Raw genomic sequence first — 16,186 nt, 5'->3', positions numbered from 1 at the left:
TTTTGGAACTTTCAGCAAAGAAGTTATTTTAGTATTTTTTTGGTCTATAGCTCTCCTTCTCTTTAATTCATTGCACTTTTCCTGTAAGTACCCCAAAATAAGATCGATGGGGAACATGACTACTAGACTTATAACTGGAAATGTGAGCTTCAGCCTCATTGTTGCTATGGGCTTTCTTGTTTTAAGTTTCAAGGCATTTTTTTTTTTTAATCCTATTATAATGCCTCTGTTTTATAGTATTTCCTAGCAGCACAAAGCAATGGGCAATCAAAAGCTGTTCAAGGAGGGCTCACAACACTTCAGCAATTCCAGCTGAGACCAAAAGAGCTGGATAGTGTGCCACATTCCCTTTCTCCAAATCTTCTTCCCCTCTGCTTCCATATTTTTTGACATGTTTTGTCTCCCTGCTAGTGCTTTCATCTGAACGCCAGCTGGTCTCCCATGATTTCCATTGTACTACATCTTTTGAAGGACTACCAGTGTGTAACCAGGTGTGCACCTTTTTAATCTAAACTAAATAAAAAATTTGTTTATTCATTACAATCTAACAAACAAAAAGCCTCTCCCCCTTCAAGGAAAGAGTTATTCTGTTCAAAGAGGGCAAAAACTGAAACAGAGGAGGTTCAGCTTCTGAACACCAATAATTTTTTCCTGTGTGGGTGACAAAGTACTGGCAGAGGTTGCCTAGACTCCTTCCTCAGAGATCTTCAAAAGCTACCTGGACGTGGTCCTGGGCAACCTGCTCTAGCAGAGGGGTTGGACCAGATGACCTCTAGAGGTCTCTCTTCCAAACTCAGCTATTCTGTGATTCTGTGAAAAATGCACCAGCCTTAGATACCATTTTTAATAAGAATTGGAGGTAGAGGTCATTTCTGGAAGAATACTCATGCTGCTTTCTACTGAGAAATGTTTAGTGAACCAAATAGTAAAAATGCATGCCTGTGTGTACATGCATATGTGGATATAAAATGTGTAAAATACCTGGAAAATATTCATAATTTTTTTTTAAAAAGTCAGTCCACAGAATTACAGGGAAACAGTGAACTAAAGTTGAGGAATCTCTTCTATTCTTTTACTATAATCTTTTAGGGAGGGAACAATTCATTTTTACTCAAATAAATAAGCCAAAGTATTTATAAATATCCCAGAAAATTGTGTCTATTTCTATGTTCACAGAGGAAGTATTACTGTTTCTTTGTAATAAAGGCAAGGATGCAGGCACTTAAGGAAAGAACATAGCTGTAACTCAGAGCTCAGACAAGTATGTCCAAGATCTACACTTAAGGTAGTACTTCTACTTTGATTTATACCATGCACTGAATTACCATACTTTTAAAAACATCCTCATGAACTTTTGGTACACCACAGTAATTGTTACGAGCATTCCAATTAAAATAGGAAACCTCAAGATGAGTGGTTTTATTGGCTGTGCACCTAACTGAAGAATTTAGGATGACTTTAACAAACATTTGTTTTGTTACAAACCCACCTGCACAGATTTTTATTCATGTTGATAGTTTCAGGATGTTCACAGCTAAAATGTATATTCTGTTTTTGTTATGACCTCTTCTGACTAATACACTACAACATACTTCTATGAACTTTTACATAAACATAGAAAGTATGAGACAAATTTGTAGTGTTTGCAATAACAACATTACTGGTAGCATCAAGAGCTCACAGTCATGTGCTTAGAAGCAGAAGTCCAGACAGTATTCAGATACCATATGTAAGAACCCGTATGGAAATATAATAATTCTAAAAATATATTATAAAAATATATTTTATGGGAATTTAAATCTCCCATCTCCAGTCTTCAATAAAGACAAGGTTGTTCTTTTTTTTAAAAAAAGCTTTTTTGTTATTGTTGTTGTTTGTTTACCTGGTAAATTTTCAATAATTACTTATAACTACATTTTAAAAATGTGGTTTTATGTCTGATTACAGAGTAATCCTTTCCTAACAACCTTGGCTTCTTAGGCTTGGAAATACAGTCTCGCTGCTTTGTTAACTCCTAATGGCAACCCCCCATAATTTTCATAAATGTCTAAAATAGGATAAGGAATATCTATCAAAATATGTCAGAAAGGACATAAAAAATGAGAGGTATGTTAATTGTAGATACACAATGCCTTGAAATTACAATGATTTTAGACCGGGAAGGCAGCTTTCTTGGAAGGCACGAAAGGAGGAAGGAAGATAAGAAAAGGTTCTACCATTTCATACAGTAGGTGTATGCCAAAAAAAAAAAAAACCACCACTACCACCACAATAAAAAATGCCTTCATGATTCAAATTTCACAAACTTAGACCTGGATATGCAAATGTCCATCCATGATGTGGCATGGAAGCACACAGAGGAAATCATTTAGTGAAACTACATCAAGTTTTCCAGTTCAAGTGCTACATTAAGGAACTGAAACTTCAAACAAGAAGTTAGAGAATGAAGACATCAAGGTCAGCTACTGCACAACAGTAAGAGAAAATGCTTTCAGAAGTGGGGGCTGGGGGGGGAGGTCTTTTCCATGTCCTTATAACTTTGGGAAGTTTATTTCAATCAAATTGACACCTTTTGATGATAGATGGAGAAACAGATTGATAGAGAGGTATTACATGAGGTCTTGACTTCAATGACGCACAAGCTCTCAAGGTCAACTTAACAGTGAGCTATATCCTCACAGCAACCAGCAGCAGATTCAGTGACAACAGAAGTAATTAATCACATGATACACTGCCTCACTCCTTTCAGCACAAGCTGGACACCATACTGAGAGTTTATTTTCTTCCTTCTAGGTTTTTCTTCATCAAAATAGATCAGTAATTAAAAACAGCTTGTTTCATCACTGGTTATAAGAACATCTACTATCAGTAATGATTTCAAAAAAAACTATGCAGTATTTATGTCCTTTGCATGCCATGAAGTCTTAATCAGATACTAAAAATTTGATTTCTATCACTTGAAGAAATTGTTTACAAAGTCTTTAAAGGTCTTACATATCCTAACAACCCAAACCACCGAGAGGCAACACCTACCAGAAATCCTGCAGCACTCAGTAACACTAACTAACTTCTTTCTATTGAAGTGCCCAGGAAAGACAAGCTACACCATAAATAACATAAAACAGGGAGAGGTCAGCTAAATAATTCTGTGATGACAAAGCTCTCAAAATATAGACCGCATGAAAAGTCCTAGTCCTTAATGAAGAAAACGACCATTGCCATGTCTAAGCAATGCACAATGATCAATTTGTGCACCCTCATCAATCTACCACAGTACTGTAAAGCTGCTTACTTCTCTTTTGCTGAAAGACAAAACAGATGATGCACTACTGCATCCAAAGACCTGGAGCTACCCAAATGTAGACAACTGACCTGAGTTGTACTGTCATATAAGGATGTCAAAATGATGAGACAATCCTATTCATCTTCCAGTACAGGAGACGCAGAAGTATGTTTACATCAATTGTGTTCATGTCTAATGGAAATTACAAAAAGCCACTAGGAGAACTGGAGGAGCGGAAGCCTAATACAGCAGTAGCATAAAGTAAAACAATGCATTCTTTAAAAAAAAAAGGCGCAAAAAGGGAAAACATCCTGGCATATTCTACATAAATTGTATCACATGTAATTGGAGTCCATTCAACATTTTTTCTCAGATTAACACAGAACTTTATCAACAGCAGAAAGCACATAGGAAAAACAAGTGTGTGTGTATGTATATATATATATATATATACACACACACACACACATATTTCTATATAAAATAAACTGACGACATTTTGCCTTGACTTTTTTTTTGCTGATTTTTTTTTTTTGCCTTCTTACCTTCTACTGCTCTCTTGAAGAAAACTTTACAGCTGCCACATGTAACTACCCCATAATGACACCCAGATGCTTCATCTCCACACACCAAGCACACTTTGGAAGGTCTTGAAGAACCAGTTGATACACTTCTCAATGAAGAGCTGGAGCAAAAAAAAAGTAAAAAGAAAACAACAAACAAAACAGTTATGAATATTTCAAATCACACTGGCCACAATGCAAAGTTCAATTAAGAATTTATAACAGGTATAATGCTCAAGGCACCTAACAATTAGAAAACCACAACTCTTTCTTTCAGTGCCTGATTGAATACATGAGTTGCTTTAATTAGTAGATGAAGTATTTTTATTGTCTGTTTTAAAACACCCATAATACATCAATGTTAATGTGAGAAGTTACCACAAGGGCAGTGGAATTTATTGGTAGCAGATGACTAAAACTGAAAATAAACAAACAAACCACTCTGGCAATGCCCAGATAACTATAAATTTTCCTTCTGTTTGTTTGTTTGTCTCAAGCTCTTATGGCTAAGGTATACCTGTAATAAAACCGGTAAGACCATTTTATGAAGGAGCACAGCAAAATGGCATGCCCTTGCCTGATCACGTTCCTGCTTACCACTACAGTGGCCCTTGAGCCGCTTATATTTCTGTAATTGAACAGCTTACTTCCAAAGTTGTTCTGAAGCCTTTTTATATTCTGCAAGTGTAAAATATCCTTCTATTTTACTATAGGTGCCAGGAAAGCAGCCCTGGAGGTTTAGAAAGCATTCTGAAGTTTTGCAGACCAATGCATCTTGCAAACCCAGCTTTAACCATCTACCACATGCTTAAAACATGGAGCATTTTTTTTTTTATTTTTATTTTTTTTTTCAACTGTGACTCTCTGAAAGTATCTTTAGTTAGTATTTTCCACTGGCAGCCCTAAAATACAGTGCTCTTCAAAACACAACTCAAATTTCATGATGCAGCGAGTCTCCTCCCTCCCTTCTTCCCTGAGGAACTGGAAATGCCACCCTAACATAATCGGCACGCTCAGAGAAACGTGCCAGATACCAGAGGAGATGAGAGCTTTGGATCCCTCCCACACCTCTCAAGGGCTGGAGAGAATCTTCCCTTCGATACCGTCTCTCTTCTCCAGGTAAACATGACCTCTTGCATTTCTTCACACGTTATCTCCCTGAAGCCTGTCAAGCAACTACAAAAACAACCCTGGAAAATTTTACACTAGTGGTGAAACAATCTGATCGTTCAAATTGCAGATCACGGGCTATTTGTTGGTCAGTCATTGGGAAACAAAGTTCACAGGTAGTCTGAATTCAAACATACGATAACCAGCTCGCTTAAGAAATTCCAAGGAGGCACCCTTTGCCTTTTTTCACATCTTCCTTTAAAGAGCTACGCAGTGGCCAAACGATTTATCCAGGGGCACAGCAGGAACGTCACTCCAGATCAAGGACCACGAGTCTCCTGGCCTGCAGCTTTACTGTAGCATCCAAACTAAACATCTTTTCAAATGACACCATGCAGATGCTAATCAAAACGTTCCAAATAGTATTTCTTGTCTGCTTGCTAGTCTGTTAGGTTTACTAGTTTTATTCCTTGTGCTATTTATACTTTCATTACATAACTCAACACTACTTGATAATTGCTAGGTGATGGCATTAGCTCATCTGCCAGAGAGACAAAGGAAAGCCTCGCCAGATCTGTGTTACAGAAAGTTCTGTTTGCTCAAGTCCCAGGCAGATCTATGCACACGGGATGAGCATAGCTGGAAGGAAAGGCAGGTACTTCTACCAAGACTGTGCTGCTATTCAACACTGAATTTCAGCTCTGCATTTTGATTTGTTTAGGCAATGAATAGGACTCGGGTAAAAACTCCTTTCTCCTTCTAGCATGCTGCACGCTGCGTGAAAAAATCAAGCCTTTCATTAAACAGAATTCTTCTGAAGGTGTCTGCTTTCGAGAGAAAATGTCAATAACCTGGAAAACTACCTCGTTGAAAATTCATTTTTCGCTCTTTCACTGCAACTGCGGTATTTTGTCTGAAAAAGGAAACATTTCAATTCTGACACACCACCAAAATATCTCGGGGCATTTGTAATTTTGCACGTTCGCATTTCTTCATAAGACTGGCAAAAATTTTCCTACCATATGACTACTGTGTTGCATAGTCCTACTACCCTGGAGAAGGTCATTGTGTTTTTGTTTCAATATCTAAAAAAAGGTAATTCTGCTAGGGAGCTCTTATTGTGCAGAAATAGAGGATCCCAGAGTATCACAGCAGTGTGTTGATATCTGCACACATGACTGCATACACATACATACACGTGTCTTCTTTTCAGTTGAAAATAAATTGTCATGTAGGATTTGCAGAAGGTGGGAGAGCCTTTTTTTATTTTTTTTTAGATATGAGCTGCCCCTTAAAATTCTACTTACACAGAATTAGTGGGTTTAAAAAAAGCCAGTAGACACACTGAGACACCATTTGATCCATGACTATTATTAAATGCCTACCTAAGACATTATCTATAGCATATTTTATACAGTGCTTATCTAGACAAAGGGCTTGAATATAGCTGAAAGGTGAAGGTACAGCTTGAATGCAAAGCATGTATTCATCTATTCAGCCGCAGCACCACAGGTGGAAACTTAACATTCTGGAATAAAATTTAATTAATTCCCATACATCCTTTTAATCAGTTTAAAAGTGGAATAGGTTAAAACACAAATGAGGTATTTTCGTTCTTAATAGGAGTATCCAACATGGAGCAATTCTCAAATACTCCACTGCAAAGGAACGTTGATATTAGCTGTCAGAACTCAAATTTCCTCCAATTTGTGCCAGCTTAAGCTATGATTGCCTTCTAATGCACAATGTTTTGCTTGATTGGTTTTAAGATGTCTTATGTTCTCTTTCATCCATGCTACACCAAAGTATTTCCTAACTTAAAATGCTGTTACATTATCTCATACAGGAGCTACGGTGGTGTTTGTACACACCTGAAAATAATAAAATACTGACTTCTGAAAATATGCTCAAGTCATATTGCTAAACCTCAAATTAAGTCATTCTCTCCATGGAAGCTATTCTTTTCTCAACAAAGTATGCATGGATGGTTACACCTTTTCCTCATGAATCTCTTACATTCACACTGTCATTCCTTTCTTAGAAACTTGACCACAGTGAATAAGATTTGCATCAAGATCTGACTGGTGAGCAAATTCTCTCTGCCCTCAATTCAAGGCCAGATATCCAGCTTTTATGACACTAAACATGTTTGATTTATTATTTACTTTTATTACATGAATTAATTAATCAGGATACCTGTATATCTTATAATGCGTGTAGTGGGAAACCCTAGACTAAAGTAACCCCCTGCTTTGAAAATGTTTTTCATGTATGCTCTGAGTTAAATATTTCCCTTTTTGCTATTTTTTGCACAGAAACATCCCATAAATTTCTATTTGGTAACGCTAATGTAAATTTGTGAAAAGTTACTGGTAGGTAGTGCTTAATAAATAAAAGCTAAATGTTGATTGTGAGATTGTAATAGATATATACAGCAATTTGGCTTTCCTTTTTTTTTTTTTTTTTTTTTTTTTTAAAAAAAGCTCAATTCGATTCTTAGCTCCAGATGAAAATCTTAGTTATGGTAATGCAGACCATTTTGGTAATCCATCATTCTCTCTTCTGAAAATCCAAACAAGAACAGATACTATAAATGAAGACTGGGAACTTTACAACTGACTCCCTGGACAACCATTAGTCTAGTGACAAAAGCCTATTGGAATGACACCCTAAATCTAAGGACACCTGTGGGCCACAGCAGGATTGAGGCTTTTAATGCTTGGAGCAAGTGAAAATGCTGCTTTTATACATTTGCATGAGTCCAAACTAGATTCTAACAAATATTGCTCTGCTAGTCACAGTTCTTTAAGCTTTCAGCGGGCTACTGTTGACCTGGATTTCTTTCTTGTAGCCAGCAATCTACTTTTAATACAAAATGAAAACACAAGAAAGATGAGATGAGATGCCACATTGCTGGCTACTCATTACTGCTTTTAGAAGTCACTGGTTTCCGTAGCCTGATTAGGGGTTATTACTTTCATGCTGCTGTCATATTTCCAATGTGAAGAAGAATCAACCAAACAAAACAACCCTACACAGCAGGATGCAGAGAAGAGATCTAACACAGCATACATATTTTATCACAACAGTTTTACAGCCAAGGGCAGCATGGATCAGTTTAACAATGCCAAATGTATCTTCTAAATGATTTGTAAAATGGTCCCTTAGATGGCTCCGGTAACATTTGTTATGTTGTAGGGTATTTGATTAGGAATAAGCCTGATTTATTATCCTTAACAGTGCAAATGCTGGCAGTTAAATACTGACCTTGACTGGCCATTGCCATCAAGCTTATTTGTGTCTTAGCAAGTTGGCTTTAGGAATAGTTATATGGAGAATTAATTAGAACTAACAGATTTTGTAAAGAAGAGTCAATAAAACCACAGATAATCCAGCATTTGAAAAGCTGATTATATAGGTTATGATGCTTTTCAAACCAGATGTCATACAGGAGCGCAGTTTAACCAAATGCCACCTTTCTGATGATAAAATGAAGTACTCCAAAGAAGCACAAGCCACAAAACGAATCCCAGACAAAAGTTTATGCTACCCTGTAGAGAGTATATTTTTCTCCTTCCAAACATTCCCTTCAACTTTTCCTGGCCTCTACAGCTAGCATTGCATTCCTAAGTGCTTGCTTTGACTCACTGCTCCTCTGCTCAGCTCTCCTAGCCTCTTCCTTTCTGTAGCTCATCGTTCACTCAGTCACCACAGCACGAGCACCTTCTCTTCCCATTCCCTCTGCTATTTTTATGTGTGGTCACACAGACACAGTAATTTCATTGCCCATGATAATTCCTGTAGTGACTTAGGAAATGTTAAGCTGGTCAAAAGTTGTCCACGAGATTACTTGACCACCACACAAGGATGTTGACCACAACCTCCACCAGTGGCGTGTACCATTCCCCAGATTTTGCTCTACACCATTTTGTTAATACTGAGGTTTTACCAATGTAAGTTCTGCCTTGTGCAGCCTGATTTTCTTAAAAAGTTTCACTGCAGGAATGTACCTTGGTTCTCTGCTGTAACTACTCGCATAAAGCAGATTAGCAGACTGGAAAATGGTATTTCTTAAAATGTCAGACTACATAAACCAATCTTCCTGTCAGCAGACCAAGAAAGCATAGAGAAGTGAAAAGGTAGAGAGATGAAACAATCAGATTTTAGGAGGAGAAGGCAGTCACGTGGGACCTCGTGAATGTGGAGCTGAAGAAAGAACGAAAGCTGAAACCAAACCACCCTTAAGTCTCAGAGCCAAAATTAAGAGCAACATTTACCCTCTACTGTTTGGCAGAGGCACACAAACTGCCAAATAACCTAGCTGCACGTTCTGCTGACTGAGTTTCTCGGGGCATTATCTTGCTCCTACAAAGATGAAGACAGACATTACAGAAGTTATGTTTCCTTGGATAAGACAACAGGACCCATGTAGCCACTACCAACCCTTACACCTTTACACCAACTCTTATAATCTTATACCAACCCTTACACCTCTAAAAAAAAAAAAGGTGTAGGATTTTTCTTTTAAGCCTCAGTCTTAAAAGAAAACAAACAAAGAATGTCCTTTGAAGTCTCAGAAACCCTGAACAAGATGTAGATATTTTAGGGAAGGTAACTGTATTTTAGTGTGTATTAGGGATGATAGGCACCAAGCATAACATCTGAGGCAGTGCATGCTTGCTCTGACATCTGGAGTACTGTTTCAGTCCAGAAGTAATATGAGCAGCTAGGGAAAGATATTTTTTTAAATGTCTTCTCTTCACTAGAGTAACAAAGATAAGAAAAACATTTTTCCATTCAAGTGAAATATTCAGGAAATTCAATTAAGGAAGAACAACAACCTGTAAACTAGTATCTTCTTGGCCTATAAATCAATTATTTTTGAAGCCTCCTGGAATCCAGAATCTCAGAGCTCTTATACAGATTACCATTTGTTCACATTTGTTTTGTTTTCGCTAATGATGAGGAACTCATGCTATCCACTACTGCTTACCGCAATTTAAAAAAAGGGATCAGTATCTCACCAAAATAAATGTGTTTTGCCACCTATGACTTGCAAGATGTATTTTTAAGAAACTTAAAAAGAACAGAAAACAAACAAAAACCCCACCAGCATCAGATAAGTGCAGTAGCTGTTAAGCTACATTTAATTTAGCAGTTCATGTCAATCTCTTTTTCTAACACAGACACGCACTGCTCCAATAGAGGAAATTTTCAGTTGTTTTAACTTCAAATACTGCAGCTCTAATACAAAGTATAGATTAAAAAAATAATCCAATATTTATACTCTTTCCTCATAAATGCTCAGTATGAGGAAACAGGTATCAGAGAGGAAAGCACAGTTAAGAGAAAGCTATGAGATCACAGGATTTCTTCCCTCAGCAGCTCCAGCTTTCCCATCAAAGTTACTTTATTTAGCAGTGCCTAGGGGTCAGAGATGACACTTTCCTACCTTGATCTTAATTATTCTAAGAAGTGAACTCTGATGTACAGTGATAAAAGAAAAGGCTCCACCCTTTCTCCCAAGCTCGCAAACCTAGGAGTCAGTTATGATTAAAAAATAAAAATAATAACAGTAATAAAATTACAGTATTTATTCTGCAGATAGAAGCTGATGAGTTCTCCTGTGCTGTAGCCACCAGTGAATAGGTTCTTGTATTTAGCTTAACCTTAAGGCACATGTTGATTTTACAAAATGAAGCAAGTGTAGCACGGCCCTTCAATTTCCATTTCCCTCAGTGGATGCTGACAGGACCCAGCACTTCCCCAATCCAGCTGTAAGCCTTTGACTTTTCCTTGACCTTCTCCTCTGAGATCTTTTGGTAGCAGCTACAGTCGGCTATCCAATTTTTACCTTAAAGTAACCCGTTGACTACAGAGAAATATGAACTTAAGCATAAATAAAACTGTGTTCTGGTGGACTGAAACCGAGCAGCACTTATCTCCTAGGGAAATAAATCTGCTTTTTGCCCACTGATCCAGTGATCAGAGCCGTGTAATGTCCTCCACATAGTCTTCTGAAAGGCACTTCTGCTCTAACTACTGTCGCAACGTAACAAGATCTAATGCCCCAAGGGAAATAAAACTCACTCGTTCTGCAGTTTTTCAGTACATAAATATAGTTTTCTGTGGAAGAGGAATGGCTGACCTAGGTAGGGAGTTTACTCTTAGAAGCAAATCTCCACCTTTGGAAGCCGCAGACCAACATCAAGCAGCACATTTGCTCTAACTTTTAATATTTGGACCACTTATAGAATTAGTGCAGTTTAAATGCATGTGGTGTTCATTTTTGTTCTGCTCATTATAAATTGCAATGCATTGTATAGCAAGATAAGGCAGGAACAGTGTATCTGGCAAATGATCTAGTTAATTATTGAAAGTTGGGGGGGGGGAGCATTTAACCCTCTCTTTTCCTGTACCTGCTCTGCTGTCATGATCAAAGGGAAAGAGACAGCTTTGAAAATCCCATTTCTCATAGCAGCATCTCATCTTCTGCCATTGAAAAATATTTCAACTAATTAAGCATCCTGATCACTCCTGTAGGAGAGCACAGTCGTGTTTACTTGGTAAGGCTCTGCTGCCTTCTTGGTCAGCAATACTTTGTAAACTGCATAAAATGCAATGATTCAAGTGAATTTCTCCTGCTGATGCTGGCACCAGTGGGAAATCATTGCCATAAGGAATTACATGCAAGACAAGACTGCATGACAACTTTGCTCTGCTGCTGAGGACTCTTAAGACAAAGAAAAATTGAACAAACAAGAAGGAAGGAAAATATACCTAGAGGCCAGTGATGCAGGGAGATGCTCCTAGTAATAAGAACACCCCTTAATAAGAAGTCTCTCCTTTTCAAAATAAAGCTCGCTACTTTTTTCACATTCCTCCTTCAGAGTCTAACCAAGCAATTCTCACAAATACCTTCCTTTGCTTGAAAACCTTATTATATGAAACCTTTATGGCAGCAACCTGAAATGGCATTAAAGACTAAAGAATTGACCATTTTCACCCTGAAGAAGTCTCATTCTGTTGCCAAGTCAGAAATCTGACCGGTTCCTCTGCCACCACACCCTTGGGCTTGGCACCTTAAGTCCTAAAAAGATACAAGTCTGAAGAATTTTATCAACAGTATTAACTTAAAAGAGAAGCAGCTTGGTCCGATCACACTTACTCGCCTACCAGAAACTACGTGCTTCATCTGCCGAGTGCATGATACACGTACAGAGAAAGCCACTGTCCCATGTATGCCCTAACCAGGCAATATAAAAAGTTTACAAGAGTTCTGTATTCCAATAAAAGAGAAAAATTAATACTTCAGAATAGCAAAAAGTGAACCGAACTGCCATCCCAGTCTAATGGGGATTAAAATACCACAATAGAAAAACCTCCAGAGCAACCATGAAACCATAGGGAAAAAATGCACCAAAGCACAAAAAAGGTTACCATGGGAACAAAGGCTATTTTCCAACTTGTCAAATAAAAGCCCCAGTATGGCAGACCTTTACTCCTAAGAGCAATCCCACAGGCTTCTAAAGGCAACACGTGTAATTATTACTTGAACTGAAAGACTCTAATGGGGGGGATTTTGCCCTTTCAGCTCCCTTTTGCCCCCACCACCACCAAGACAAAATTAGTACGTATGTCGAAAGCGTATTAGCGTTCAGCGGCAGCATGTGCTAGAGTGTAATTCCACACAGGAACAGAAAATAGAGGTAGAGAAGTCTGCACAGCGATCCACAATTCATAAACAAGACCCAGGGGAAAGGCAAGGCAGCGGGCAGCTGGCGGGGCCGTGCAGTACGAGGTAACGATGCAGAACCGAGTCAAAGGAACGCCTCTGATCTGCTCGGGGGCTCGAGCCCTGGCACGAGCAGCCTTCGTGTGCCTTGCAGCGTGCTCCCAGCTCTTCGTGGGCTTGCAAAAGGAAGGCTGCAGAAGGAAACAGTCCTCTGGAGATGGTCTTATTAGTCGAAAGGCACTAACCCTCCATAAGGTTGGTGCTTGATGTTGTACCACAAGTGTCCCGCTTGGCACTTGTTTCAGGCAGTACAGGAAAAGCACAACTCCAACTTCACCACAACCTCTGATTAACAAGTGTTTTAATAGTCACTTTTTTTTTCTTCTTCAAATATATCCTGCCACATCTAAAGTCACTATTTAAAGTAATGAAGGCTTCATTTTAACCAATATATTTTAGTTTTACGAAATGCAAGCTATTCATGCTGTTTTAATGCATGCAATTATTACTTAATACAAGAAGTAAGATGACGTGCAGCTCTAGGCTGGAGAACCACACAGCTTTTGGGGTAGTTTCTATGTTTGTATTTCCCACATTCCTGGCTCAGTAACTCCAATAACACGTCTCTTAAAACTATAAGGTAGAAAAGCCAATGTGATTTCTGCTTCTATCTCCTTTACTATTCCCCTTTTGTCCCCTTTGTGGCCTTTTAGTACCCTTTAACAGGTAAAAAAAATATTATTTGACATAAAAAAGCCAGTCATGAATGCAGAGGACCATGCAAGGAATATGGTGAGCATGACATGCCTGCACTGAGCAGGCAATACAGGGCAGGCAGACGCGGGACTCAAACCCATCAGCTTCTTTTCTTTCTTCTTCCTAACTCTGACAGGTAAGTTGAACAACTTGGAGCCACTCATCTTTGTAGAGCATTCGCCTCTTCATTTTCTTTCTTGCAAAAGAGCTTGTTTTGAAATGGATGCATAGAAAAAGATGTTTTGAACTTATCATCACCTGTTAGAAAGACACTTGGGAAGAAAGTATTGCTAAAGCAACTGACATCATATTCCAGCATATATGTAACCTGCCCTTGTAAATGCACAAATTGTACCCATGTACATCACTAAGGGTGAGTCACAATTTTTAATTTTACATACCTTGGATTTGCATAGAATTATACCTATTTTAGACACCAGGAGATCATGACAGAGGAGCGGTTCAGGTCATAAACCAGCACCAGAGCTCCTCACAAAAGTGAATACTTTGGAGCAGAAGTACTACTGAGCATGGGAGTTACAGGTTTTAGCAACCAAGTGCACAGCTAACTTCCAAGAGTCCTTTAAAAATCCACAGTAATTACACAACAGGAAATCTCTGCTCCATTAACTAAGTAAGAACTCTATTGACAGTCAGTAGAGGTAGCAGATAAAATCAATTGTTAAGTGTAGTTTTAAAATATTCCCAAACCCAAGCCCTTTCAATCTTTCAATTCCCCTTTCCCTTTTTTTTTCCCCACAGAAAGTGTAACTGCTGACATGTAATACAGTTACACTGTATTAAATAACTGTAGTTTTTACTTTTAAATCAATTAAAATATCCCTCCATAATATGTCAAAGTGACAAGTAATAGCCTGCTGAGTGCCATGGAAAATTTTGGTCAAATAGCAGATGAGGGTTGCAATCACTGACTGATACCTAGAGCAAAGACTTTTGGTAATTCTCCCACAAGCAATCACAATTGCTGACAAAGTTCAAATTTGTCTTGACAGGATTGTCAAGGCAAACTAGAAATGTTCACAATTGCAAGTCAAAGAATTCATTTTTATTCAGCTGAAATTCATTCTACTGCTCCACACTAATGATACGCAATACTGTACCTACCACTCACTCTGGCTCATATAGCAAAGATAAGAAGAAAATGGCAGCGTTAAACAAAACACAAAGCAAGGAAGTTCTGTTCTGCAGCTCGCACAGCCACAGTGCGCCTCTTAAATCCCTTCTACATATATCTGAAATTCTTACAATATATAGCGGGCCCTGGTTTTGGAAGGCAGCTTGCATGTAACTTCAGTGGGAATAAGAGCTGGTGCCATAATTAAAAATACCACCATTCTTCCCTTTCAGGAAAACTATGTTTAACTGTTTATGCACAGAAGCATGTTCCTTTAGAGGCAAACTGACAGTTGAGTGTGAATAATTATGTGCTTATGCATAAATTTACACAATTTACATAGTAATCAAGGTGTGTAGCAGACTGAACAAACATCGTTGCTCGCAAAAGCATCACCCCCCAATCCTACTCAGGGAGCCTATCTGTGGCACAGCCTTTCCATTTGCCATAGCAAGGACTGTGATATTTACATTCATTGTTAAAGCACAGCATCGCACACTGACACAACAGGTCCCACACGGAGTGCAATTAAAACCAAACAGAAAGAACCTGACGACACACATTCTTTGCTCCATTAAACAATTTCTGCCTATTCTAAAACAATCTTTTTTTTTTTTTTTTTTTTGTTATCCTTCCCCTGCAGCCGCTGAAATCATTTCTGCTATAAACAGGTGTACAATATGCAGAATAAGCACTTAGGGAAGAAAGGAGACAACTCAACAAAGAGCAACTTCTGAGGCTGCACAGTTTCAAGTTCTGCAGCAGTCGCGGTGTAAGGCAGCTGCGTAACCTTGCTGAAGGAGCCCAGGAAGCTCTGCTGCCCCCACTGCACCCCTTCCCAGTCCACAGACCCTGATGCAGGAGCCCACAGCTCTGGCACATGCTTGCAAATTGTGATGAGACTTAGAAGGTTTCCTTACTTACATATTTGCTTTCCATATTTCCAGATGACAAAGACAAAATACAGCCAGTGTATGTAAAGCTCCAAAGAGTATGAAACCAGTTAAACTATGCTTTTTTAAAGAAAAAGATTAGTTGTTATTCTTAGAAACCAATGAGTAGCAGGACTAATGCAACTCTGTGTACTAAAGCCTTCTCCTTCACACATGACATCTATGACATTCAGCAGGAGAAAAATGCAAGCAGCACCTTACACTTAGGGGTGATACTACCTGGGCGTCCCTCTTCCACCTTGTCACCTATTCTAATGGTAAAAGGTTACAGCAAAAAATACAAAAAAAGGTAATAGCTACCCCCTGTCAACCTTGACTGAAGTTGGCTGATGTTTACAGCTTACCAGGTGGGGAACAGGTAGACAGCTCAGTTACATAAAACTTGATTTCCTCGGGAAGCCAGCCTCTGCCTCTGTTTCTGCTGGAGCTGTTATTGCAACCAACAACTTGATGGCAATAGGTGCTGGAAAAAGCTATCACTGCTTTAAAGCTTTGGTCCCTCACACACACCTGGTTATTCCAAAAGCATTCCCTGCGTCATGAAAGCACACAACCCCTCAGCAGCACCTACTCACCCTGTACCCATCCATGCAGAGGCACAAACCCTGCGGCTCCTGTGGGCCCAGCACACCACCGGCTGCCTACTTCTGC

At 38.8% G+C, this 16,186-nt stretch overlaps 1 protein-coding gene across 3 annotated transcripts in view; it reads right to left on the bottom strand.

Annotated features, from left to right (window-relative positions):
* The window catches only part of NR3C2 (nuclear receptor subfamily 3 group C member 2), a gene marked incomplete at its 5' end in the record, with an annotated part of 199,046 nt that overhangs the window by 84,943 nt on the left and 97,917 nt on the right, over positions 1–16,186 (bottom strand). For all 3 annotated transcript variants that reach the window (XM_082759542.1, XM_082759543.1, XM_082759541.1), the window contains one exon: positions 3,829–3,968. In XM_082759542.1, the coding sequence (XP_082615668.1) occupies positions 3,829–3,968 (140 nt within the window). The remainder of the gene's footprint in view (positions 1–3,828; positions 3,969–16,186) is intronic.

This window comes from Aythya marila (assembly GCF_965140915.1).
Source record: "Aythya marila genome assembly, chromosome: 4".
In the NCBI taxonomy this organism is placed as follows: Eukaryota; Metazoa; Chordata; class Aves; order Anseriformes; family Anatidae; genus Aythya; species Aythya marila.
The sequence above is the reverse complement of the archived record's forward strand: the minus strand, read 5'-3'. Positions and strand labels throughout refer to the sequence as shown.